We start from the raw sequence: 27,504 nt of genomic DNA on the forward strand, positions 1-27,504 counted from the left end.
CGACTCCAATTCCTAAAGTAATTTCCACTGCAGGAATTTCGTCTCCATGTGGCTCTGCAATTTCATGCAGTCCCACATCATCAGTTGTACCAACCACCAAGTTAGACTTAACAACAAGTATTCCAATTTGCAGCACTCCAGTTTCTCCTCCAGTATCAGACACACCTTACTCCACAAATCCACCTCCCCCAAAATCAACTCTGACTCCACCACCAGACAGTAAATTAACCACCGGTATTACGAGCTCTTTACCAACAACAACTCCACCAAGTGGGTCGACGGAGCCTTGCAGTCCAATATCCACACCTGTACCTGGTTCGACTCCAGGCAGTACAGAAACACCTTTCACGGAAACCACACTTACCCCACCCCCAACGACAAAAGTCATCCCTTCGACTGAAATAACATGTTCGCCAGGATCAACAGCCCCTTCATCTGGATCTACAGCACCATGTAGTCCAACAACATCTGGACCTGGTACAACACCACCACCAACAACCAAAGCTGTAACAAGCATACAAGAGACAACGCCTCCTCCATGTGGATCTACAGGCCCTTGCAGTTCCATATCAACACCTGGACAAGAAACAACCCCATGCGGTGGTGACACATCATTTACCAAGACAACGCTAACGCCACCACCTTCCACTAAGTCCATAATATCAGAAACACCAGCTCCATGCGGATCAACCGTTCCTTGCAGTTCTGCATCTGGACCTACGCCATCACCAACCACAAAACAAATTACAGTGACTGAAATTGTGACGTGTAGCATTCCAGAGACAACACCTGGGTCAGTCACAACACCTTTCACCAAAACAACTCTAACGCCACCACCAACAACGAAAAACGTTCCCATCACAGAAACGTGTGCACCTCAATCAACACCACCATCATCTGGATCTACAGTTCCATGTAGGCCAACAACAAACGTTGTTCCAGACACAACTCCTTGCGTTGTTACAACTGTGACACCACCACCAAGCAGTAAGAACCCTCCACCTCCAGAAACACCTACTCCATATGGTAGTTCTACGACTTGTCAACCAGGAGTTCCCTGCAGCAGTTCTACAGCTCCAATACCCCCACCTACAACCAAAATCGTTCCCATAGATACAACAGTTCCACCATGTGGTTCCAGCAGTCCATGCAGTCCTCCAGTTTCTGAACAGACGCCTGCACCAACAACGAAAGTAATTACAGTTCCCGATGTTGTGACCTGCAGCCCAGCAACTTCACCTGGATCAGGACCAATACCTTGCTCAACGCCACCACCTTCCACCGTGACAACTCTTTCTCCTCCACCAAGCACAAAGGTCGTCCCATCTGCAGAAACATGTGCACCTGGAGTTACACCATGCGGCTCCGTTACACCTGCACCAGAGGTTCCCTGCAGTTCCACAACGCCCGTTACCAAGACAACCCTGACAACTGCTCCAGTGTCTAAAATTAGCACGGTCAGTGAATCACCAGCACCATGTGGCTCTTCCAGCCCATGCAGTCCACTTACTCCACCACCCACTACAAAGATATCTCTCCCTTCAACAGTTGTGCCTTGCAGCAATCCAGATGTTACGCCTGAGACATCTGCCTGTTCTCCTCCTTCAATCTCAACAATTGCAACCCCAATTCCAACAACAAAGATCGTTACTGAAACAGCACCACCAAGTGTGTCTGAATCCACAGTCCCTACATGTGGATCTACAGGTCCATGTGATTCAACACCTCCACCATCCTGCCCCACAACACCATTCACAAAAACAACGCTAACTCCACCTCCAGTCACTAAAGAAATCCCTCCTGTTGTGACAACTTGTGCACCTGGATCAACAACACCTGGAAGTGGCCCCACAGCTCCATGTAGCCCAACAACCCAACCCGGATCAGGCTCAACACCTTCTTCTGGCACAACACCTGCCACGACACCAACCACTAAAGTCATCCCAACCACCATTGAACCACCTCCATGCAGTTCTTCTCCTTCATGCAGTTCCACGTCTCCAGTCACTCCAACAACGAAGTTGATCTCCACCACTGGTATTCCAATTTGCAGCAGTCCGGTGACACCACCAGTATCAGATGCAACAACTGCATGCACAACACCACCACCGCCTCCCACAACATCAAATCTGACTCCACCACCACCAACGAAATTCATAACTACCGCCGGTATAACAAGCTCACAACCATCAACATCTCCACCATGTGGACCCTCAGGACCTTGCAGTCCAACATCTGCTCCTGTATCTGACACAACTCCCTCAACCAAATCCACACCTAAACCGTCACCAAGTTGTAATATCATTAACTCAAATAACGTAGTAAGTGAATCAAGCTCTTCCATTGTTTCTAGTCAGTCTATAAGTTCATCCAGTCAGCAAGTAATATGTGGACCAGACTCAAGTGTCTGTGGCACCACTGTTCCTGTTGCTCAGACAACTCTTGCTCCACCACCAACTACTAAATCAGTCTTAACTGGAGAACCACCGATTGGAATACAAACAACACTTCCTCCCTGTGAAGCCACCAGTCCATGTAGTCAAGCAACTCCACCAGGTTCAGATGTGACTCTGTCACCTTCACCGACCACCAAATCAGTGACAAGTCCGTCAGGATCAGTTGCACCTTTTGGATCTACAGTTCCGTGCAGCTCATCAACAGGACCAGTGCCTGGCACAACTTTGACTGCACCACCAACAAAGGGAGTCATTGTTTCAGAAATAAAAGGTTTACCACTATCAACAGCTCCTCCATGTGGATCATCAGAGCCATATACAGGTCCTTCCACTGCATCTAACACACCACCGTGCAACCCAGAAACACCTTTCACAAAGACCACATTGACGCCACCCCCAACCACAAAAGTCATCCCTGTTACTGAATTAACAAACGCGCCAGGATCAACAGTCCTTCCGTGTAGATCTGCAACACCACTTGGGCCAACGATATCCGAATCTGCAACTATCCCTTGTTCCACGATAGCACCATCACCAACAAGCAAAGCTGTGACAGGCATCCAAGAGACAACACCTCCACCATGTGGATCTACAGGCCCTTGCAGTTCCATATCCACAGCTGTGCAAGAAACAACTCCATGTGGTGGTGACACATCATTCACCAAGACCACACTAACGCCACCACCTACCACTAAATCCATAATTGTAGAAACACCAGCTCCATGCGGATCAACTGTTCCTTGCAGTTCGGCATCTGGACCAACGCCATCACCCACCACAAAACAAATTCCCATCACTGAAATTGTGACGTGTAGCATTCCAGAGACAACACCTGGGTCAGCCACAACACCTTTTACCAAGACAACTCTAACACCACCTCCAACAACGAAAAATGTTCCTATCACAGAAACATGTGCACCTCAACCAACACCACCATCTTCTGGATCTACAGTTCCATGTAGTCCAACAACAAACGTTGTCCCAGATACAACTCCTTCCGTTGTTACAACCGTGACACCACCACCAAGCAGTAAGAACCCTCCACCTCCGGAAACACCTCCTCCTTGTGGTGGTTCTACTACTTGTCAACCAGGAGCTCCCTGCAGCAGTTCTACAGCTCCAACACCTCCACCTACAACCAAAATCATTCCCATAGAGACAACAGTTCCACCATGTGGTTCGAGCAGTCCATGCAGTCCTCCAGTCTCTGAACAGACCCCTGCACCAACAACGAAAGTAATCCCAGTTCCTGATGTTGTGACCTGCAGCCCAGGGACATCACCTGGATCAGGACCAATACCTTGCTCAACGCCACTACCTTCAACTTCTGTAACTCCTCCACCAAGCACAAAGGTCGTATCACCTCCAGAACCATGCGCACCTGGAGTAACGCCATGTGGCTCTGTTACATCTGCACCAGAGGCTCCCTGCAGTTCCACAACGCCCGTTACCAAGACGACCCTGACAACTGCTCCAGTGTCTAAAATAAGCACGGCCATTGATTCATCAGCTCCATGTGACTCTACAAGCCCATGCAGTCCACTTACTGCACCACCTACTACAAAGATATCTCCACTTTCAACAGTTGTGCCTTGCAATAATCCAGATGTTACTCCACTAATCAAAGACTTTACACCTGCATTTTCCACACCTTCAATCTCAACAACTGGATGCCCAGTTCCAACTACAAAGATCATCACCGAAACACCACCACCACCAAGTGTGTCTGAATCCCCAGTTCCTCCATGTGGATCTACAGGTCCCTGTGGTCCAACACCACCACCATCCAGCCCCACAACACCATTCACAAAGACAACACTGACTCCACCTCCAATAACTAAAGAAATCCCTCCTGTTGTGACAACATGTGCACCTGGATCAACAACACCTGGAAGTGGCACCACAGCTCCATGCAGCCCAACAACCCAACCCGGATCAGGCTCAACACCTTCTTCTGGCACAACACCTGCCACATCACCAACCACTAAAGTCATCCCAACCACCGTTGAACCTCCTCCATGCGATTCTTTTCCTTCATGCAGTTCCACATCTTCAGTTACACCAACAACCAAGTTGGTCTCAACCACTGGTATTCCAATTTGCAGCACTCCAGCTTCGCCTCCTGTATCAGATACAACTGTAAGCACAGCACCACCACCTCCAGCGAAGTCAACTCTGACGCCACCACCAGACAGTAAAGCTACCACTGGTGTTACAAGCTCCTTACCAACAACACCTCCACCATGTGGGCCTTCAGGACCTTGCAGTCCAACACCAACGCCTGTGCCAGGCTCAACTCCATGCAATATGGAATCCCCTTTCACAACGACCAAAGTCACCCCACCTCCATCCACAAAAGTCATCCCTCCTACTGAAATAACATGTGCACCTGGATCACCAGTTCCTTCACCTGGATCTACGATACCCTGTAGTCCAACAACATCTGGACCTGGTACAACGCCACCACCAACAACCAAAGCTGTAACAAGCATACAAGAGACAACGCCTCCTCCATGTGGATCTACAGGCCCTTGCAGCTCCATATCAACAGCTGCACAAGAAACAACCCCATGCGGTGGTGACACATCATTCACCAAGACCACACTAACGCCACCACCTACCACTAAGTCCATAATATCAGAAACACCAGCACCATCTGGATCAACTGTTCCTTGCAGTCCTGTATCTGGACCTACGCCATCACCCACCACAAAACAAACTCCAGTGACCGAAATTGTGACGTGTAGCATTCCAGAGACAACACCTGGGTCAGTCACAACACCATTCACCAAGACAACTCTGACACCACCACCAACAACGAAAAACGTTCCTATCACGGAAACGTGTGCACCTCAATCAACACCACCATCATCTGCATCTACAGTTCCATGTAGTCCAACAACAAACTTTTTCCCAGACACAACTCCTTGCGTTGTTACAACTGTGACACCACCACCAAGCAGTAAGAACCCTCCACCTCCGGAAACACCTCCTCCATGTGGTGGTTCTACTACTTGTCAACCAGGAGCTCCCTGCAGCAGTTCTACAGCTCCAACACCTCCACCTACAACCAAAATCATTCCCATAGAGACAACAGTTCCACCATGTGCTTCGAGCAGTCCATGCAGTCCTCCAGTTTCTGAACAGACGCCTGCACCAACAACGAAAGTAACCCCAGTTCCCGATGTTGTGACCTGTAGCCCGGGGACTTCACCTGGACCAATACCTTGCTCAACGCCACCACCTTCCACCGTGACAACTCTTACTCCTCCACCAAGCACAAAGGTCGTCACAAGCGCAGAAACATGTGCACCTGGTGTTACACCATGCGGCTCCGTTACACCTGCACCAGAGGTTCCCTGCAGTTCCACAACGCCCGTTACCAAGACGACCCTGACAACTGCTCCAGTGTCTAAAATTAGCACGGTCAGTGAATCACCAGCACCATGTGGCTCTACAAGCCCATGCAGTCCACTTACTCCACCTCCTACTACAAAGATATCTCCACCGTCAACCGTTGTTCCCTGCAGTAATCCAGATGTTACTCCACTAATCAAAGACTTGACACCTGCCTGTTCCACACCTTCAATCTCAACAACTGCAAATCCAGTTCCAACCACAAAGCTCATCACTGAAACAACACCGCCAAGTGTGTCTGAATCCACAGTTGCCCCATGTGGATCTACAGGTCCATGTGGTCCAACACCTCCACCATCCAGCCCCACAACACCATTCACAAAGACAACACTGACTCCACCTCCAGTCACTAAAGAAATCCCTCCTGTTGTGACAACTTGTGCTCCTGGATTAACAACACCTGGAAGTGGCCCCACAGCCCCATGCAGCCCAACAACACAACCCGGATCAGACTCCACACCTTGTTCTAGCACAACACCTGCCACGACACCAACTACTAAAGTAATCTCTACCACCGTTGAATCACCTCCATGCGATTCTTCTCCTTCATGCAGTTCCACATCTTCAGTAACACCAACAACCAAGTTGGTCTCATCCACTGGTATTCCAATTTGCAGCAGTCCAGTGACACCACCAGTATCAGATGCAACAACTGCATCCTCAACACCACCACCTTCCCCAACGTCAAATCTGACTCCACCACCAACAACAAAAGTCATAACTACCACCGGTATAACAAGCGCACCACCACCAACACCTCCACCATCTGGAACCTCAGGACCTTGCAGTCCAACATCTGCTCCTGTATCTGACACAACTCCTTCAACAAAATCCACACCTAAACCGTCACCAAGTTGTAATATCATTAACTCAAATAATGTTGTAAGTGAATCAAGCTCTTCCATTGTTTCTAGTCAGTCTATAAGTTCATCCAGTCAGCAAGTAATATGTGGACCAGACTCAAGTGTTTGTGGCACCAATGTTCCTGTTGCTCAGACAACTCTTGCTCCACCACCAACTACTAAATCAATTTTGACTGGCCAACCACCGATTGGAATACAAACAACACTTCCTCCCAGTGGAGCCACCAGTCCATGTAGTCAAGTAACTCCACCAGGTTCTGACGCGACTCTGTCACCTTCACCGACCACCAAATCAGTGACAAGTCCATCAGAAACAGTTCCACCTTCTGGATCTACAGTTCCATGCAGTCCATCAACAGGATCAGTGCCTGGCACAACTTTGACTGCACCACCAACCACGAAGGGAGTTATCAGCAAAATTACAGATTCACCACAGACAACAGTGTCACCATTGGTTTCGTGTAATACAGGACCGACATGTGGATCTGACACAACTCCTTGCAGCAGTGACACGTCACTGACTAAGACTACACTAACGCCACCACCTACCACCAAGTCCATAATATCAGAAACACCAGCACCATCTGGATCAACTGTTCCTTGCAGTTCTGCATCTGGATCTACGCCATCACCCACCACAAAACAAATTCCAGTCACCGAAATTGTAACGTGTAGCATTCCAGAGACAACACCTGGGTCTGTCACAACACCTTTCACCAAGACAACTCTGACGCCACCACCAACAACTAAAAATGTTCCTATCACAGAAACGTGTGCACCTCAACCAACACCACCATCATCCGGATCTACTGTCCCATGCAGTCCAACAACAAACGTTGTCCCAAACACAACTCCTTCTGTTGTTACAACTGTGACACCACCACCAAGCAGTAAGAACCCTCCACCTCCAGAAACACCTCCTCCATGTGGTGGTTCTACTACTTGTCAACCAGGAGCTCCCTGCAGCAGTTCTACAGCTCCAATACCTCCACCTACAACCAAAATCGTTCCCATAGAGACAACAGTTCCACCATGTGCTTCGAGCAGTCCATGCAGTCCTCCAGTTTCTGAACAGACCCCTGCACCAACAACGAAAGTAACCCCAGTTCCCGATGTTGTGACCTGCAGCCCAGGGACTTCACCTGGATCAGGACCAATACCTTGCTCAACGCCACCACCTTCCACCGTGACAACTCTTACTCCTCCACCAAGCACAAAGGTCGTCACAAGCGCAGAAACATGTGCACCTGGTGTTACGCCATGCGGCTCCGTTACACCTGCACCAGAGGTTCCATGCAGTTCTACAACGGCCGTTACCAGGACAACCCTACCAACTTCTCCAGTGTCTAAAATTAGCACGGTCAGTGAATCACCAGCACCATCTGGCTCTACAAGCCCATGCAGTCCACTTACTCCACCTCCTACTACAAAGATATCTCCACCTTCAACAGTTGTGCCTTGCAGCAATCCAGATGTTACGCCACTAATCAAAGGCTTGACACCTGCCTGTTCTACTCCTTCAATATCAACAAATGCAACCCCAATTCCAACCACAAAGATCATCACTGAAACGGCACCGCCAAGTGGGAGTGAAACGACACCCCCACCATGTGGATCTACAGGTCCATGCGGTTCAACACCTCCACCTGGTACAAGCATAACTACGATCAGCACCTCAACGCCTGTGTCCAAGTCAACACTGACACCACCTCCAGTCACTAAAGAAATTCCTCCTGTTGTAACAACCTCTCCACCTGCATCTACAACGCCTGGGAGTGGCGCCACACCTCCGTGCAGTCCAACAACACCATCTGGACCCGATACAACACCTTGCGGAACCGCAGGACCTGTCACGACACCAATTACTTCGGTCATATTTACCACGACAATCATACCTCCATGCGGTTCTACCATTTCATGCAGTACTGCATCTCCAGCCGAGCCAACCACCAAATTAGTCTCAACTACTGGCGTTCCAATTTGCAGCACTCCTGCAACACCTCTAGTGTCGGATACAACAACGGCGTGTACAACGCCTATAACGAAGAGCACCCTCACGCCGCCGCCTGTCACAAACGAGATTCCGACCACAGTTGTACCAACTCCATCTGGTTCGACCATTTCGTGCAGTCCAACATCCTCCGTTACCCCAACGACAAAGTTAGATTCTACTACGGCTGCACCAATCTGCAGCACACCCGTACCACCTCCTGTATCAGACACAACAACTGGATTCACCTCACCACCTCCCACGAAGTCAACTCTGACTCCAACACCAGACAGTAAAGCTACCACTGGTGTTACAAGCTCCTTACCAACAACACCTCCACCATGTGGGCCTTCAGGGCCTTGCAGTCCAACACCAACGCCTGTGCCAGGCTCAACTCCATGCAATACGGAAACCCCTTTCACAACGACCAAAGTCACCCCACCTCCATCTACAAAAGTCATCCCTCCAACTGAAACAACATGTGCACCAGGATCACCAGTTCCTTCACCTGGATCTACGATACCCTGTAGTCCAACAACATCTGGACCTGGTACAACACCACCACCAACAACCAAATCTGTAACAAGCATACAAGAGACAACGCCTCCTCCAGGTGGATCCACAGGACCTTGCAGTTCCGTATCAACACCTGGACAAGACACAACGCCTTGCGGTGGTGACACATCATTTACCAAGACCACACTAACGCCACCACCTACCACTAAGTCCATAATATCAGAAACACCAGCACCATCTGGATCAACTGTTCCTTGCAGTCCTGTATCTGAACCTACGCCATCACCCACCACAAAACAAATTACAGTGACTGAAATTGTGACGTGTAGCATTCCAGAGACAACACCTGGTTCAGTCACAACACCATTCACCAAGACAACGCTGACACCACCGCCAACAACGAAAAACGTTCCTATCACAGAAACGTGTGCACCTCAAACAACACCACCATCATCTGGATCTACTGTCCCATGCAGCCCCACAACAAACGTTGTCCCAGATACAACTCCTTGCGTTGTTACAACACCTGCTACCAAGACAACTTTAACACCACCACCTAGCACTAAGAATGTGCCTGAAACAAGTGTAACACCCATTCCGTGCAGTCCTACCCCAACTCAACCAGGTGTTTCTTGTAGTACTTCACAAGCCCCAACACCTTTCCCAACAACCAAAATCACTCCCATTGATACAACGGTTCCTCCTTGTGGTACCAGCAGCCCATGCAGTCCCACAGCTTCTGAACAGACCCCCGCCCCAACCACAAAGGTGACTGAGGGCACCAGTGCGGTTTCCTGCAATGTCCCGGGAACTTCACCAGGAGCAGAAACAACACCTTTCACAAAGACGACTTCGCCAAGTACAAAAGTATCCGTTGTCACGGAGCTGTCTCTTGCACCGATAACAACCCCCTCATGTGGCTTGACCACACCCGGACCAGACGGTTCATGCAGTTCCACAACAGCGGTCACGAAGACAACGCTGACGACGGAGCCAGCCACTAAAATTAGTCTCGTAAGTGAAACCGTTCCACCATCTGGCTCTACGATTCCGTGCAGTTCGCAGGCTCCACCACCAACTACAAAAATACCTTCTAGTCCAAGCGTAGTCACGTGCAGCAATCCAGAGGTTACACCACTCATAAAGGACTTGACGCCCGCCTGTTCGACACAATCAATCTCAACGGCACCGACGCCAGTACCAACCACAAAGGTCATCACTGAAACAGCCCTACCGCCCGTGTGCGAAACAACAATTCCATCATGTGGATCTACAGGTCCATGTGGTTCAACACCTCCACCATCCAGCCCCACAACACCATTCACAAAGACAACACTGACTCCACCTCCAGTCACTAAAGAAATCCCTCCTGTTGTGACAACTTGTTCGCCTGTATCAACAACACCTGGAAGTGGCCCTACAACTCCATGCAGCCCAACAACACAATCCGGACCTGACACGACACCTTGTTCTGGCACAACACCTGCCACATCACCAACCACTAAAGTAATCCCAACCACCGTTGAACCACCTCCATGCAGTTCTTCTCCTTCATGCAGTTCCACATCTGCAGTTACACCAACGACCAAGCTGGTCTCAACCACTGGTATTCCAATTTGCAGCAGTCCGGTGACACCTCCAGTATCAGATACAACAGCTCCATGCACAACACCACCACCTCCAACGAAACCAACTCTGACTCCACCACCACCAACGAAGGTCATAATTACCACAGGTATAACAAGCTCACCACCCACAACGGCTCCACCAAGTGGGTCTTCAGTACCTTGTAGTCCAACATCTGCACCCGTGACTGGCACAACCCAGTGCAATCCAGAAACTCCTTTCACAACGACCAAACTTACACCTCCACCTTCGACCAAAGTTGACACGACTTCAGCACCGCCACCAACCACGACTGCTCCGCCTGGCTCAACAGTGACATGCAGTCCTTCAACGACGCCCGGATCGAGCACCGGACCTTGTAGCACCCTTACACCTCCCCCGACTACAAAGGCAGTCACTTTAACAGAAATAACAAGTATACCACCATCAACACCTCCACCTTGTGGTTCAACAGTTCCTTGCAGTTTAACGACAACTGGGGGCCCTGACTCAACTACACCTTTTACAAAGACCACGTTGACACCACCACCAACTACTAAATCCGTCCCAGTCACAGAAATACCAACTTCGACTGTTCCCTGCAGTCCCTCCTCTGAGATCACCCCTGTTCCCACAACAAAACAAGTCCAAACAACTGTTATTGTCACGTGTAGCATTCCAGAAACAACACCCGGGCCAGTCACAACTCCATTCACCAAGACAACTCTGACGCCACCACCAACGACGAAAAACGTTCCTGTTACAGAAACGTGTGCGCCTCAAACAACACCACCATCATCCGGATCTACTGTCCCATGCAGTCCAACAACAAACGTTGTCCCAGACACAACTCCTGGCGTTGTTACAACCGTGACACCACCACCAACCACGAAAGTAATTCCTCCAGAAACAACCATATCCGAGGTAACACCTGCACCATGTGGCTCTACATCATCACAGCCAGGAACTCCATGTAGTACAGCAGCTTCTACACCTCCACCTACAACCAAAATCACTCCCGTAGAGACAACGGTTCCATCATCTAGTTCAAGCAGCCCATGCAGTCCTACAGCTTCTGAACAGACTCCTGCACCAACCACAAAAGCAATTAGCTCCAGTCTGCCAACTTGCAGTATTTCGGAATCGACTCCAGGAATAGACACACCTTGCTCAGCATCAACCATAGCACCAACCACTAAAGAAATCCCTATCACGGAAATCACAGGTTTACCACAGACCACCCCTCTCCCGTGTGGATCTTCTGGACCAGTATAGCACAGCACCACCGCCTGCATCCGATTCCCCCCAATGCAATACTGAAACGCCTTTCACAAAGACTACACTGACACCACCCCCTGTCACCAAAGCGTCAGAAACGACAGCTCCTTCCTGCGGATCTACTGTCCCAAGCAGTCAACCAACACCACAGTCTAATGCAATTCCCTGCGGAACCCTCACACCACCACCAACCACAAAAGCAATTGTTGTTACAGAAGCAACGGGGATACCACAAACAACTGCTCCTTCATGTCAAACCACTGCAGGTTCGTCATCCACACCTGCACAAGAAACAACTCCATGTGGTGACAACACACCCTTCACGAAGACCACATTAACACCTCCATCTTCCACTAAGTCTGTTGCTGTCATCTCAGAAGTACCAGCTCCATCTGGATCAACCGTTCCTTGCAGTTCTGCATCTGGACCTACACCATCACCCACCACAAAACAAATTACAGTGAGTGAAATTGTGACGTGTAGCATTCCAGAGACAACACCTGGGTCAGTCACAACACCTTTCACCAAGACAACGCTGACGCCACCACCAACAACGAAAAACGTTCCTATCACAGAAACGTGTGCACCTCAAACAACACCTCCATCATCTGGATCTACTGTCCCATGCAGTCTCACAACAAACGTTGTCCCAGACACAACTCCTTCTGTTGTTACAACCGTGACACCACCACCAAGCAGTAAGAACCCTCCACCTCCAGAAACACCTCCTCCATGTGGTGGCTCTTCTACAGGTCAACCAGGAGCTCCCTGCAGCAGTTCCATAGCTCCAACACCTTCACCTACAACCAAAATCATTCCCATAGAGACAACAGTTCCACCATGTGGTTCGAGCAGTCCATGCAGTTCTCCAGTTTCTGAACAGACCCCTGCACCGACAACGAAAGTAATCCCAGTTACCGATAGTGTTACCTGCAGCCCCGGAACTTCACCTGGATCAGGATTAACACCTTGCTCAACGCCACCACCTTCCACCAAGACAACTCTAACTCCTCCACCAAGCACAAAGCAAGTGCCCATTACAGAGGTAACGAGTGTGCCAATAACAACAGCTCCTGCAAGTGGGTCTACAGGCCCATGCAGCCTATCGCCAACGTCTGGATCAGATGTCTCTTTGTGCAGCACTACAGTCCCATCATCTAAGACAACTCTGACACCACAACCGACCACCAAAAACATCATTCCAGAATCAACAGGTTCAATTCAATCAACAACGTATGCATGTGTTTCCACGACTCCGGGACCAGATAGTAGTTCCAGCTCATCAACCCCGATCACCAAAACAACTCTGTCAACAATACCGACCACCAAAGTTGTCCCTGGCCCTGAGCCAACCACCGCTCCGTGTGGGTCTGTGAGTTCATTCAGTCCTATTGCTACATCGGGGATAGACATCACGACTTGCAAGCCTGAAACGCCGTTTACCCAGACGACGCTCACGACAGCACCGAGCGCTAACATTGCATCCAGCACAGCGCCGATAAGTGGGGGTGAAGTAACCTCTGCGTGTGGCCCCACAACACCGGGACAAGACATCCTGACATCACCGTCAATCATTGATGTTGTGTCCACACCTGCGCCAGGTGGCTCTTCGGGCCCTTGCAGTCCGACAACATCTGTGTCCGTCACAACGGTGAGCAGCACCACGGTGCCCATCACGAAAACGGAACCACCGACAACGAAAGTTGACATCGCAACGGGCGTCATTGTAACAATCCCTCCATGTGGCTCTACAACTCCTGGCTCTGGTGTCCCCTGTGAATCGACAACAGCCGTTAGCAAGACAACAGTGGTGCCATCCGCAATCAAAGCTGTCGTCCCTCCAGCTGAAACAAGTGTAAGTCCATGCAGTTCCACAGTGGTTGGGCCGAACTCGACACCTTGTGGCGTTTCAACATCTACCCCACCGCCAACTACCAAAGGCACTGTCATTTCAGGAGAAACGCCATCGTTTAGCTCTGCAATCCCATGCAGTTCTACATCACCACCCTTGCCACCACCAACCATAAACATTGCTCCAGTTGACGGCGTTGTAACTTGCAGTGTTACAGAGTCATCACCGGGCTCAGGATCAAATATAATACCACAAGGCACAAACGTCATCTCTACCACAGTGCCATGTGGAAGCGAGATTCTCCCTCAAAGTGGTTCAACGGGTCCATATGGTCCAACTTCAGCTGGGGCATATTCATCTCTGTGCAGTACCACAACACCTATCACCAAGACCACTCTGACACCACCTCCGGTCACTAAGGAAATCCCTCCCGTTGTAACAACCCCATGTGGTTCCAACATTCCATGCAGTACGACATCACCGGTTACTCCACCACCAACGACAAAAGTGAACCCAATTACTGGCATTGTAACATGCAGTCTTCCAGCGACCTCACCAGATACAGGTGTGACGGCATCTGTCACTACACCTCTCACACCACCGCCAAGTACAAAGGTCAGCTCATCTGTCGAAACAGCACCTCCATGTGGGTCGACAAGTCCCAGTGGTTCAACCCTGCCACCTGGCTCGGTCACGCCAACTTGCAGCGTCGCCGAATCGACGGCACCCACCAAAGTTGCCTTTGCCCCAGGAGCAGTCCTGCCAGGCGATTCGTCCAGCGCTTGCAGCGCAACGACATCTTCACCGACACCGCTGCCGACCACGAAGGAAGTTTCAATCACGACCGTAGCTTGCAGCCCTCTGGAGACAACGTCTCCGCTGACCAAGACAACGCTCCCGCCGGCGAACAAAGACACGGCGGACGCAGCCTGCACAACTCCGTCGAGCGCTGCTGTTGTGAGCGAGACGACACCTTCTTCGAGTGGGTCCTCCGCGCCATGCGGTCCGACCACATCCGGACAAGCCAGCTCTGCCTGCAGCACCACGACGCCTTTCACCAAGACGACCTTAACGCCACCGCCGGTCACCAAAATTTCAACAGACACCGCGGCTCCCTGCTCAGCAGGGTCAGGCCCCGTGGCTACGACGGGTCCGACGTCCGGCTCCGTCAGCGAGAGCAGTCCCTCGTCTTCGCCGGCGCAAACAACGCCCGTTGTGTGCTCATCGTCGAGCAGTTCTGCTCCCTGTAGCCCCGTCGATGTCTCCTCCGTGAAGGCGGTGGTGAATCAATTGACGGATGCTCCCTGCACGACCACGTGCAGCCCCGCCGAACAGAAGTCTCCCAAGCTCGTGGCGGCCATCGTCTCCAAGCTGAATCCCGAGGCAGTGGGTGAGTTTTCACCCACAAATTGACCATCCTCCTTACCGAAGCTATACGACTTGTATTCGTTGGAAATGCATACTTTTTTGGCTAACTACTTAAGCAGCTCACACATTGTCGATTCAACAGTTTGGTGTAACACTTATGCTCACGGTGCATGCGTCATGAGCAATTGTGTTAGGATCAGTTATTATGCATTGTGATTTGTTGACGTAAACCCTCGATCCAGTAATAATCAGGACAACATGCGAATCAAAGTATTTACAGCTTCACCATGGGACCTCCTTTGCCAGTAACAAAACATGAGCATAGGTTTTTCCACTTTTATCTGGCAACAAAACGCCTTTTGGCGTCCTCTGGTCTAACACCGTTTGAGACGAGGCTCAAAAGAAAGCTGTCTCTGGTGTGGACCAATCAGCTTCAAAGACAATGCATATATTATCAGAGTATGTTCTATGTTTGCATTTTGACCACAAGTATTGTGGTTAATGCAGACGCCCGAACTGCAACAGTGTGCTGATTGAGGCCTTTATGTAAAAGTCGATTGAAAAAATGGCCCTACATTTGAATCGAGCTGAGATGTTTCTTAGACTACCACCCCCCAACGCTATGTTTCCCCGTGCATGGCGGCGCAGTGCTGCCCGGAGCGTGCCCGGGACTCTGCGACACGTCCCACTGTCCCGCGCCGTGCCCCGCTGGCACCGTGTGCGATGGCCTCAAGTGCGTGGACCCGGCAGACTGCCCCTGCTTCGTCAGAGGCATCGCTCGCAAGGTGACCAACGGCGCCTTCACTCGGCCTGTCTCACCTTGTTCTGGTTTTTGTTGTTGCTTTATTCCTCTTCTTGACGTAACGGTATCTGTAAACCTTTTCCGGGACTGTAGATGTCCCGCTTTTGGTCAGCGATGTATTAATGCACAATGCGAGCGTGTAGGACTTTTTTTCTCCTTCTTCTGATATTACGAGATATTATTATTTCCGTATGTGCTGGGGTGTTTCGCACCGCAGAGGTGGTGGAATCCATAACGTCCATGCACGGGCGAATGTTTGGTAAATTTACGTCCGAATTCTTGAGAAATGTATTGAGTCCTCCGTGAACATTTGTTGGGTAACCATGGCAATGTGTTTTCGCAGTTTAGTAGAGGTTTTAATTTGGTTCATAGTGGAGTTAACAATGTGATCTTATGCTTTGTAAATATAAGCATGCATTAATTCCTTATTTAGTAAATTCAGAAAGAGGAATAATGAGTATAATGACATTTACACAAGAAAGCCTCAATAAGTCTCAATACTCTTATTTAAGGAGGGTCCTGCATTGGGACGTTTGATCAAATATATTGAGAGGGACTGTGATGATGCTGTTTCACCTTCAACAGCTGTGACTTGATTGATCAAGGCAATGATTCAATCCACAGATCGTATTAAGTTGAAGCCTGACTACATTCCCTTTAAATCTACTGTAATATTACAGTGTAATCTAAAAAGTAGTACAAAAAATACATGGCCAGCAAATTAGGGCTTCAGTAAGAATATAAGTACTGATGGATTATTGAGCTAAGCCTCTAGTAGACATTACGTCACTCGCTATTGACCCTATCGAAACTTGACATCAGTGACAAGTGGAATGTCAGCCTGTCCTGGACCTTCTGTAGGCTGGCTTTGCCTTCAACGAGTATCTTGTTCGCTGTGTTGACATTCGCACTGGAGAGGTAAAAAAAGAAATAGGACGGGTGTGAAATGTCGTTCAATCCCATTTCACGAGGCCTTCGCCCAATCAGGCACTACTCAAACGCAATGACATCGTTGTTCTATTCCGTTTCGTGTTTCCCGAATGCAGAGCGGTTACATCTGGAAGGAGAATTCTGGCTGCACCACGTGCATGTGCGTGGCTGGACAGACGCAGTGCGTGGATGAGCAGTGCAGCATCTGCTCCTGTGCCGAGGTTCGTGCGCGGCAGCTCGCACGGCTCAACTCGCTTCTGCTGTCAGAAACTACGACAGCAATTTAGTGATGGCATTGTCTGTCTCTCTGTCTGCCTGGCTGCCTACCTACCTGTCTGCCTACCTGTTTTGTGTGTGTTAATTTGGTGTTCTTCCCCGCACCTCCTATTAGCACAGTTGGTTACATACGGTGCAAAAGAAGTTCAACATACATGAACTATTTTTTAACTATAAACTTATTTTTTATTTTCGCAGGTCAGAGTCCACTGAGCTGCATAGCTCTTTTTCAGATGCGACCTAGTCACAAATGATTGCCCAATGAAGTGGCTTATCAAGTGGAAATTCATAGCAGCTAAATACTCTAAATGTACATACATTGCTCTGCCTGCCTGTCTGCATTGTCTGTCTGCCTGTCTGAATATCTGTCTTTCTTCTTGCTTATCTGTCTGTCTGTCTACCTGCCTGTCTCTCCAATCGACTGTCTGAATATCTGTCTTTCTTCTTGCTTGTCTGTCTGTCTGTCTACCTGCCTGTCTCTCCAACTGACTGTCTGGTTGTCTGTCCGCGTCTTCTGTTCACATTAGGGTGAGCACCCGGTGGTTCCAGAGGGCGAATGCTGCCCAGTGTGCGTGCCTATGCCGTACGCATGCAGGGACCAGCGTGGAAATGAATACAGGGTAAGCTGCTCGACACGTGTTTTTTTCGTTTGTTCACCATGACGCATTCATCACATTGGTAGAGACCATGCCCCTCTCTTGTCTGAGTGCTCGATATGGATAGAGGAGGCCAATCACAGTGAGCAGAGAGCATCACGCAACGAGTGAAATTCATTGCGATGCCATAAATTGCTAGAATCTAACCAGCAAGCCAGGTGTCATAGTTAAAGCGCCATCTAATTATTTTAAAATTATAATTTTGTGATACAATTATTTCAATTTAATAGTCATAATGGTTAAATCTTTTTTTTGTTAAACATCCAATTACAATGCCGGGTCAACGATATCACCAGTGGGCAGTGCAGCAAAAATAAATTGTTTTACTGTACTACGCTCCGGCGTCTATGCCAACCGCCTTCACCAGCACCCATCGGCCAGCGTGGCGAAATATGGTCGACGAACCGCAACGACCCGCCCGGCCGTGGGTAGGCCCTGATCCAAAGGTGAATAGACTCAAAGGGGCTGTACATGTACGCGCGTTCAAGCGGACCAACGAATTAACGAATGGCTACTCCTGCCCCCCCCCCCCCCGGTTCAAGTTCAAGTTCATTGATTAGGTATAGCCCTGTGAGCCATTCGGCTCTTGAATCGGGTGCAACCGCAACAAACAGAAAACAAAAACATGAACAAAAAAACATCTTAAAGTAACTATGTGCAAACAGAAAATCCAAGAAAAGACAGCAAAATATTGCAGAAAAAGCACCGTACACCAACGCTGTGTGCAAAAATCCCAGTGAGATGCAAGTCAAACAACAACAACAACAACAACCACAAGACAACTTAGATTAAGGCCATCAGTCTAACTCTGTACTACAACAAACAAACATGGCCAAACCAAAAAAAATCACCAAAATAATGCAATAAAAGCAATGAAACAGTAATCATAGGAACTGTGACCGAATTTTCACAATAAATGACGTAAACAACCCGAGTTGCTCGTGACCCCGCTGTGCCGTCTCCCGTTTGAATGCCGTGTCGCGCAGCTGGGCGAGGTGTTCGCGCTCCCGTATGACGCGTGCCAGCAGTGCACCTGCACGGAGGCCGGCCTCTCTTGCTCGATCGTTGTCTGCGCCGACACCAGCAGGCCCTGCTGTGGGACCAACGAGATGCTCGTGCAGGTCAACGTGGGGGCATGCTGCCCCGTCTACGAGTGCGGTACGGCCTCATCTTTTGTTTCGAACTTTATTTCATGGAAATGCAAAATAAAGGGGTTTTTTGTTCGTTACATTTTGTTTCATTACAATCGACTTGATGCAACTCGGGTCATCGTCGCAAAAGAGGTCTCAATGGGCTTTTATTTTCATCTCCTTGTTAAAAAAAAAGTATAGTACTTAAATAATGGATACTAGATCTCACATTGAGAGCAATGGCCCACACTTCAGAGGATGCAGCAGGCAAATATATAATTGGCCCTGAATTAATCTCTCCACTGAGTGGTGGTGCATGGGTTTGCACATTGCGCTATGGATCTATCACTTTGATTTTATTCCCGGCCATGGCTCTTATCAGTGTCGAGTGAAATCTAAACCAGTTTTGGGTCTCTCTTTCAATAACCCGCACTGACCAGCGGTTAAGCGATTCATATATGTGGTATGTAATGAGTTAATGTGAACCATACTGGGATCGCTCCATTCATCACAATGTAGTTATTGAATTGATTTGCAATGCTAAATCACAACAATTGATCATATGCATAGAATATGCATACATCGAGCATTCAGGAGTCGGTCACTTCATTCATCAAGAATTGAGTTCAGAGTGAAGTTGGTAGAGACAAGATAACTCCATGGGTCTCTGAGCGGCAGTGCAGCGGTTAGCGTGCTGCGCTACAAACCCGACGACACGAGTTTGATTCCCGCTCATGGCTAACACCAGTGACCATTATCTGAAATCGTCCGGGGCCTCCCCTAGGTCGACTCAGTCTCAAATGAGTACCTGATGCGGTGTGTAAACATCGCCACTGGAGAAACAAAGGCGGTCGGGAGTGGTGCTGTGGCCACCCACCGGGTCGTGTGCCATGCCGGCCTTCATATGTGTTCGCTAAACGGCACGTGACTCTCCAGTCTGTTTAGGCTATGGCGGGGCATGTTTGCATTCGTCTAACACGGCACTCACTTGCTGACTTGCAGTGTGTAACAAGAGCTCCTGCTCTGAGGTGAAACCCGTGTGCAACGACTACGAAGACCTCGTCGTGACCAACCCTGGCGCCTGCTGCGAGGAATTCGCCTGCCGTGAGTGACAAATGGACACAATCACACACACGCACACGCAACAACAACAACTTCCATTCGCCACTAAGTGGCGGTGACGTTACCACGACGCTTGTGCCAGGCCATGTGCACCTTGAGGCCACGTGAAGTGTCGAACGCCCGCTGGCAGGAGGTCACGGGGCAGACCCAGGTGCCACGGGTCGACTGACTGAGATGACACACACGAACACACAGACGCACACACAGACGCGTAATTAAAGCTACCACTTATCTTGGGGCAGTTCCGCTTTCTGTGAGGCTGCCCTGGTGTGTTCTGAAGAATGAGAGACCAAACAAACGAGTGATTTTGACCCGGTTTGACATTTTCTTGCCGAATGCGCAACAAGGCCATGTCTATCTTAGTAGTGGGATGGGTTGGTAAAGCATTTGGCAGGGTCGATTAGCAGTAGATAGAAACAGCGTCAAAAAGAGCACCGCCTTTCGCTGTATGGACTTTGATTGAGTGGACATGGCTATGGATGGAGCAGCTACCAGCTCGCCGTGTACCTCAATAAAGCCTCCCAAACAGTCCGATAAGCCTTGCACGCAATGAAGCGATGGCAATGCCTGCTCGTACCGTGCGAAGCTCGGCTCAGCGTGAGTTCACTCGTTTCTGCTGTGTTGCCCCTTCAAGTCGTTGACGCTTTGCGGTGGCTATCTGTTGTGTCTTTGTTGTTGCGCGCTCGCATACGCAGGTTGCAATCCCAACAAGTGCCCCCTGCCCACCGTGTGCGCGCTGAACCAGCGTCGCGTGCGCGTCAACAACGACACGGAGTGCTGCGCTGTCTACAAGTGCGAGTGTAAGAGCAGCGTCCTTCACCCGCATTCACCCGGCAGCCGTGGCGGAGCGTGGTTGACGTGGGGGCCCCTGGCGCAATGCATCACCCCCCCCCCCCTATTTATAAACTAAACTATTTAATATTTTGTCAGAAGTGACCTGTCGGCACGTAATGATAGCTCAACGGAGTGGCTTATCGTGTGGACATTTATGTCGGCCAAATACTTTAAACGCATGTTTCTGAATGTGGAGGGAAAAACCGGGCGACCCAGAGAAAAATTCCAGGTGACCACGGGGAGAACATGCAAACTGCAAATATACAGGCGTCAGGGTCGGGATCAAACCCAGGGCCTTCTCTATACCAGGCGAGGTAGTTAACATCTCGCTACCGTGGTGTATTATAGCCTGATGCCTGGGCCCATCCAGCCCACGGGTCCCGATGCAATTGCACCGCTTGTACACTCGGTAGCGATGCCACACGGCCCACGAACTCGCCTTGATAAGTTCAGCCACTGCAATTCTCAACCCGCCTACAACAATACATGGAGCTTGGGGTGCAGCGGCATGCCGATTAACAGCAAGTCTGCAGGATCCTGATATGTGCATCGAATCACTTTTGCAATAACCTGTTTTTCGATAAAATATATAGAATGACGATTTGCCCATGGCACAATTATGCTAATGCGGTGAACAAAATTGTACAAACGAGAAAGAGTAATCTGTGAAATAATGCAAACGCAACGGTAATAAGTATAACCCGTAAAAACAAAGTTTTTCACTATAAATCCTTTATATGCGTGGCGGCTAGAGTCCTCTCGTCCTCTGGCTTGAGATGGCTGCCACCTATGGGTCAGATGATTGCATTGCACCATTAAGCAATTGGTAATTAAATATAATATTTTTGTCCTAAAAAGTGTACAATTATGGGGAACATTTTTTCACGAACATTAATTGTCACGCACAACGAGTCTGTGTGGAAAATGTCAGCTCGATTGGATCACGGGAAGTGGGTTAAAAAACGACCGAAAGATTTGCACGGTCCTAAGCAAGCAAGCGAACTTAATATAAAGGATTTAAAAATGGGACGAAATGGAATCGAGTCTTGAGCAGTGGAAGGGGTTGGTAATGGGGGTTCTTGCGAGTTATTATTATGATAGCCTTAAGAAGACCCACGTTGTGTTTTTAATTGACCCAACCACGCTAACATTTGCTCCCCGTGCTCCTTACAGCCCCAGCTTGCGTGAGCGCTGGACTGACCTATCAGGTGGGTGCACACATTGAATTCTATTTTACTCAATCACAGTAACAACAATTGTACCACGCTGTCTTCCTCTCGAGTTCTCCAGCATGACAGCAATTTCCTGGCTCAGGTTCCCTCCATCCTGTCCGATCTTGCCCTTCATTCATTCAGCGATACGCATTCCCATTCTTCTCATTATCCAGCACTGGACGGCTACCATTCACCACAATGTGACCAAACAACATTTCGATTATTCCACAAATCACGACCCCTAATCGCGACAATTCATTGCATCTCTTATGAGGGTGTCTCGTTCCTTCCAAAATGAACACATCTAGCCGTACACTATATCCACCGCTTAACGAACACCATTATTGGACTCTGTATAACACACACTTGCGTGCGTTTGTGTGTTTGTGTGTGTGTGTGCTTTGTCCTTGCATCGCTCCGTGATCCCTCGGGTGGTTTGCAGGTCGGAGAGAAGTGGTCGCCCAACCAGGACGTGTGCGTCGTGTGTGAGTGTCGCTGTGACGGCGTGAGTGTCTACGAGTTCTGCACGGCCACGCAGTGCCCCGAAGTGGACCCAGGCTGCCCACTGGTGAGTGCTCATCTGTCTGTACGTCTCTTTGTCCATCTGCTTGTCTCTCTCTGTGTGTGTGTGTCAAACATTGGGGAGCGGAAGTGTAGAGGTTAGCGTGCTGTGCTATGAACTCGAGTTCGATTCCCGCTCACGGCCAACACCAGTGACGGTTATCTGAACCGGTCCTGGACCTCCCCTAGGTCGACTCAACCTCAAATGAGTACCTGGTGCGGTGTGTACTTAACATCGCCACTGGGGAGACAAAGATGGTCGGGCGAGGTGCTGGCCACCCACCCCCTCGTATGCTGTGCAGGCCTTCATAGGTGCTCACTAACAGCACTTGTCCCAACAGTCTGTTAAGGCTATACGGGGGATTTTTGTCAATGTCTTTTTGTGTCAAACTGTCCGTTTGTTTGCCTTTCTGTCTCTGAATCGGTCTCCCCTTTTGTCCATTTGTCTGTTTGTTCAGTCATCCGTCTTTCAGCTTGTCTTTGTGTCTTTCCATGTTTGAATCTCAGTCCCTCCATCTATCCATTGGACCATCTGTCCATGTTCATATATTTTCCTCGATGTCTGTTTGTCTGGCTGTATATCTGTTTGTCCTTGTGTCTTTAAAGGAAAATACTCTACACACCTTTGAACAATCTCCGAGCAAACTCTGCATGCGTGATCCCGGGGATAATGTAACCGTACACGATGTGAAATGATCGTTGTGTTCTTGTAAAACTCTACATGTCAAGGGGAAAGATATTTAAGTGGCGCGACCCCATGGGAATCACCCGAAATACCTCTCAAGCTCTGTTCAAATGTGCATACATTAAATATACAAATAGAACATAGCGAATACTGGCAGCATCTTGTTCCAGTCACCAGTTTAAACATGCTGATATTATGCCTGAACACATTGTTCACGTGGCAGGAACGATTATAGTATGGCTATTCACATCAGCTTGATACAAGTTACTATTTCCTTTTTTTAAATCAGGAAAATCCCACTGAGCTATTTGTTCTTTTTCAGAGGTGACTTGGCACCATGTGGTAGCTCACCGAAGTGACTTATATAATCAACACACGTGGGAATGTATCATTAACAGCAGCCAAATACAGTCATCTAATCGCATGATGCTAAATGCGGAAGGTAAAACTGGAGAAACCGGAGTAAAATCCACGCGATCACGGGGAGAGAGAGAACCCGCGAACTCCAAATATGCGGGCATTGTCAGGGTCGGGATCGAACTCACGACCTCCTTCGTACCAGGCGAGGAAGGTAACATCGGAATATGATGTTGGATGTGAATCGTTACTCGTTACTTGAAACCCGTCCTCTCACCCGTCTCGTGTCGTGCTCTTGTCGTGTGCAGAATGCAGTGAAGACGACCGCTGACGGCTGCTGCAAGTACTGCGACTACAGTAAGTGATGGCAGCCGTCAGTCCTTGAACCTGAAGCGCACATTAGCAAGTGTGGAGCGGTGGTTGATGCAGTGTACCATGAGCCCAGCAAAACCTGACTTTGATTCTGAGCCATGGCTAACATCATTGACGAGCAACACATGAAACGGTCATGGCCAGGCACCATCTTCACAAAGCCCCGCACACATGCACTTAAGCGGTTACGCGCAAACCACGCAATGGCTTGCCTTTGCAAAAGCCCGTTTCACCCCCGACCCAACCCTGACCTCACCCCGACCCCGTCACCCCTTTGTGCACCCTGCAGAAGCGGTCGGCTGCAGCGTCAGCTCGGCACCGCAGTTCCTGGAAGCGAACGGCTGCGTGTCGGAGACGCCCGTGAACATGACCCAGTGTGACGGGCAGTGCTCGTCGCAGTCCGTGTACAGCGCGGCGTCCAACGCCTACCAGAAGGAGTGCAGCTGCTGCTCGGCCCTCGAGACGGTGACGCTGACGGCCACGCTTCTCTGCCCCGATGGCTCGCGGGTTCTGCACGCGTACGAGGCGGTGACGCGCTGTGCCTGCATGTCCTCGCAGTGCGGGCCCGAAAGCCCGGTGCACTCGATCGCGTTGATGTAAAACCCCCCCCAACACCCCACACACACCTCCCTCCCGAAAAGCATGGAGAACACGCAGATGCGCATTTGTTACAAACCTTCCGGATCTCAGCGCGTGGTGGACAAGCTGCGCCTGCGTGGAATTATTTGATTGCAGAAATGAATGTAAGGAATTAAATGTCAGGGAATGTTTAGGAAGGCAGCGGCGCAGATTTGATTTTGAGCGAGTGAACCGTTCTATCGGTATCATGGCGTGAGATGAAGGGGGTCCATTTGGAACGCTCGTAAAACAGTCCATCGCCCCGTATCAGAGAATGGTCCTTTGGAAAGGGATATCGAGAAGCTACTTTGTCAGTCCACTGCTGGGATTTTGGCAGTTACTGGTGACCGGGCTGCGATCGTTATCTCATCAAATTTAGCGAGCTGAAATCCGGATTCAAACCCAGGATCTCAGAGTAGGCAGCCCGGTTGCCCTGAACTCTGTGCCACCTGGCCACCTCCCAGCATGTCATGGAATGTTACAGGCATCACAATGCTGTAGGTATCACAATGCTGTAGGTATCACAATGCCATAGGTAGCACAATGCAGGACTCCAAAGAAGATTCGGGTGACTCGGTTAGGCTTTCTTGGGTAAATAATTTGCACCATTACGAGGTGTATGGCACGGTGTGTACACGATGGAATTCATTCCTCCAGGTGCTGCGAGCGTTTTGAGGTCCGGCAGTGATCTGCGTCAGTGTTTTTCGGGAACGTGTGAATTAAAAACAACAAGCATATCGACTCGACAAAGAGGCGACATGATTGGTCGCATAGTGCTTATTAGTTCTCTTATTTTCGTTTGTTTATGATTCTTGCGAATTGTTACAAAGATGGCTTCAGTATGGAGATTCTACTGACACTGCGCCAAGGTAACTTTTGTTGTGTAACTGCTGCCAGTAAACAATTTGAACCTTACATCGAGTGGAGATTCTAGGACACGGTAAATAGGGCGCAATAAGGGTAGGCACCAACTAATATGGGAGTGGGGGGGGCATTTATAGCCATGTCCTCAATGTAAAACTCTATGAGTGGGATGAGATTGTAAGAGCACACCTTAGATCGTGATATGTCGACTGTGCAACCGCTTATGGCATCTGGCCGAAAAAAGCAATGGCAAGTGTGTCACGTTTATGGAATATTTGGCTGCTAATACATTTCCACGTGACGATAAGCCACTTCGTTGGGCTATCGTTTGCGATGACCAGGTCGCTTCTTAAAAAAAAGCTGTACAGCTCAGTGGGCCTTACCTGATAAAATAAAATAGTGTGCAGTTGTATATTGAACTTGAGCGCCTTTCCAGCCACCACAAGAAGCTGCCTCTGAATAGTTGGCAGCATCTGGCACGTGGCAGAGCGGGGGGCACTGTTGTTTATTTGAGTGAATTGTCCCCCTAAGACACCCCCCCCCACCTCACCCAACCATATATTCACCACTGCCGAGACCTAACACGACTTCCATCTTACTGGCATCGAGTTATACGATAGAGTATTGAGGCTGCAGCTGGTGTCAATGTAACTTTTACTGGATCCGAGTTAACATGTGTGCGCAATGACTGAGGGCGTCTGTTATACATACCTCACTGAAATTGAATTAGGATGTATTGCAGCAAATGAAGTCACGCCTGTACAAATCACGTCCGACTGTCCACAACATAATAATATACACGTGTACTTATAGTTCATGGCTGGGAAATGATTGTTTTCATGACAATGTGGTGAACATTTGAAATGTCTCCTTTGTAGACAAGGTTGATTAATAATAAATTGTATCTTATGCAAGCTTTGACGTTTGGTTGTACTTTTTTTCCTTGGTGTCGAAAACCCAATTTGTATTTCCAAGCGGTCATTGCAAACACAAACACTTCGTGCGAATGTACAGCCCTCGTAAATTTACTGCTGGATGAGAACCACCGCATGCCGAGTGGGTTATCAAAGTTCTTTGACAACAGTGGAGAGTAAAACACAAACGAAACGATTTTTTATTTTATTTTACCAGGTAAGGCCCACTGAGCTATATAGCTCTTTTTCAGAAGCGACCTGGCCACAAATAATAGCTCAACAAAGTGGCTTATCACGTGGAAATGTATTGCAGCCAAATACTCTAAACCAGGGGTGGGGAACGTCCGGCCCGCGGGCCGTATAAGGCCCGCAAAATCATTTGGTCTCTGGCCCTGCCAAGGCAACCGCAGGCGGGACTCGAAATTCAATAAATCTAGCAGCAAACCTGGAAAAGCAGTTGCGAGTAGCAACATCATCATCAATACCAGCTACACGCCTCACCAAAAAGAAGCAGTTCCAGCCATCACATTAGGAGTGAGTTAATTAAATGTTTGACCAATTATAACAGGCTAATTTAGAAGTTGATAATTTAGTATGGCTCGCGAATTATGTTATACATATTTAAATGGCCCTTGGCAGAAAAAAGGTTCCTCACCCCTGCTCGAAACGCACGTTGATTCTAAATGTGAAGAGGAAAACCGAAAAAGTCGTGCGACCACAGGAAGAAAGAGACACGCAAACTCCAAACACAGCAGCAGGCGTCAGGGTCGGGGTCGAACACAAGACCCCCTGTATACCAGGAGAGGTAGATAACATCTCACCAC

At 49.2% G+C, this 27,504-nt stretch overlaps 1 protein-coding gene across 1 annotated transcript; it reads left to right on the forward strand.

Moving 5' to 3' along the window:
- The first annotated feature begins 8,344 nt into the window (after positions 1-8,344).
- LOC133344494 (mucin-2-like) lies at positions 8,345-26,680 on the forward strand. The gene is made up of 13 exons (XM_061554466.1): positions 8,345-8,385; positions 8,830-8,896; positions 12,049-15,367; positions 15,994-16,130; positions 17,194-17,298; positions 17,881-17,973; positions 18,996-19,167; positions 20,142-20,243; positions 20,957-21,061; positions 22,269-22,303; positions 22,752-22,877; positions 24,221-24,269; positions 24,574-26,680. The coding sequence occupies exons 1-13, from the start codon at positions 8,345-8,347 to the stop codon at positions 24,882-24,884; spliced, it is 4,662 nt and encodes a 1,553-aa protein (XP_061410450.1). The 3' UTR covers positions 24,885-26,680.
- The last annotated feature ends 824 nt before the right edge of the window (positions 26,681-27,504 follow it).

Source organism: Lethenteron reissneri, chromosome 20 (assembly GCF_015708825.2).
Source record: "Lethenteron reissneri isolate LAM-NWPU_2019-01 chromosome 20, ASM1570882v1, whole genome shotgun sequence".
Taxonomy (NCBI): domain Eukaryota; kingdom Metazoa; phylum Chordata; class Hyperoartia; order Petromyzontiformes; family Petromyzontidae; genus Lethenteron; species Lethenteron reissneri.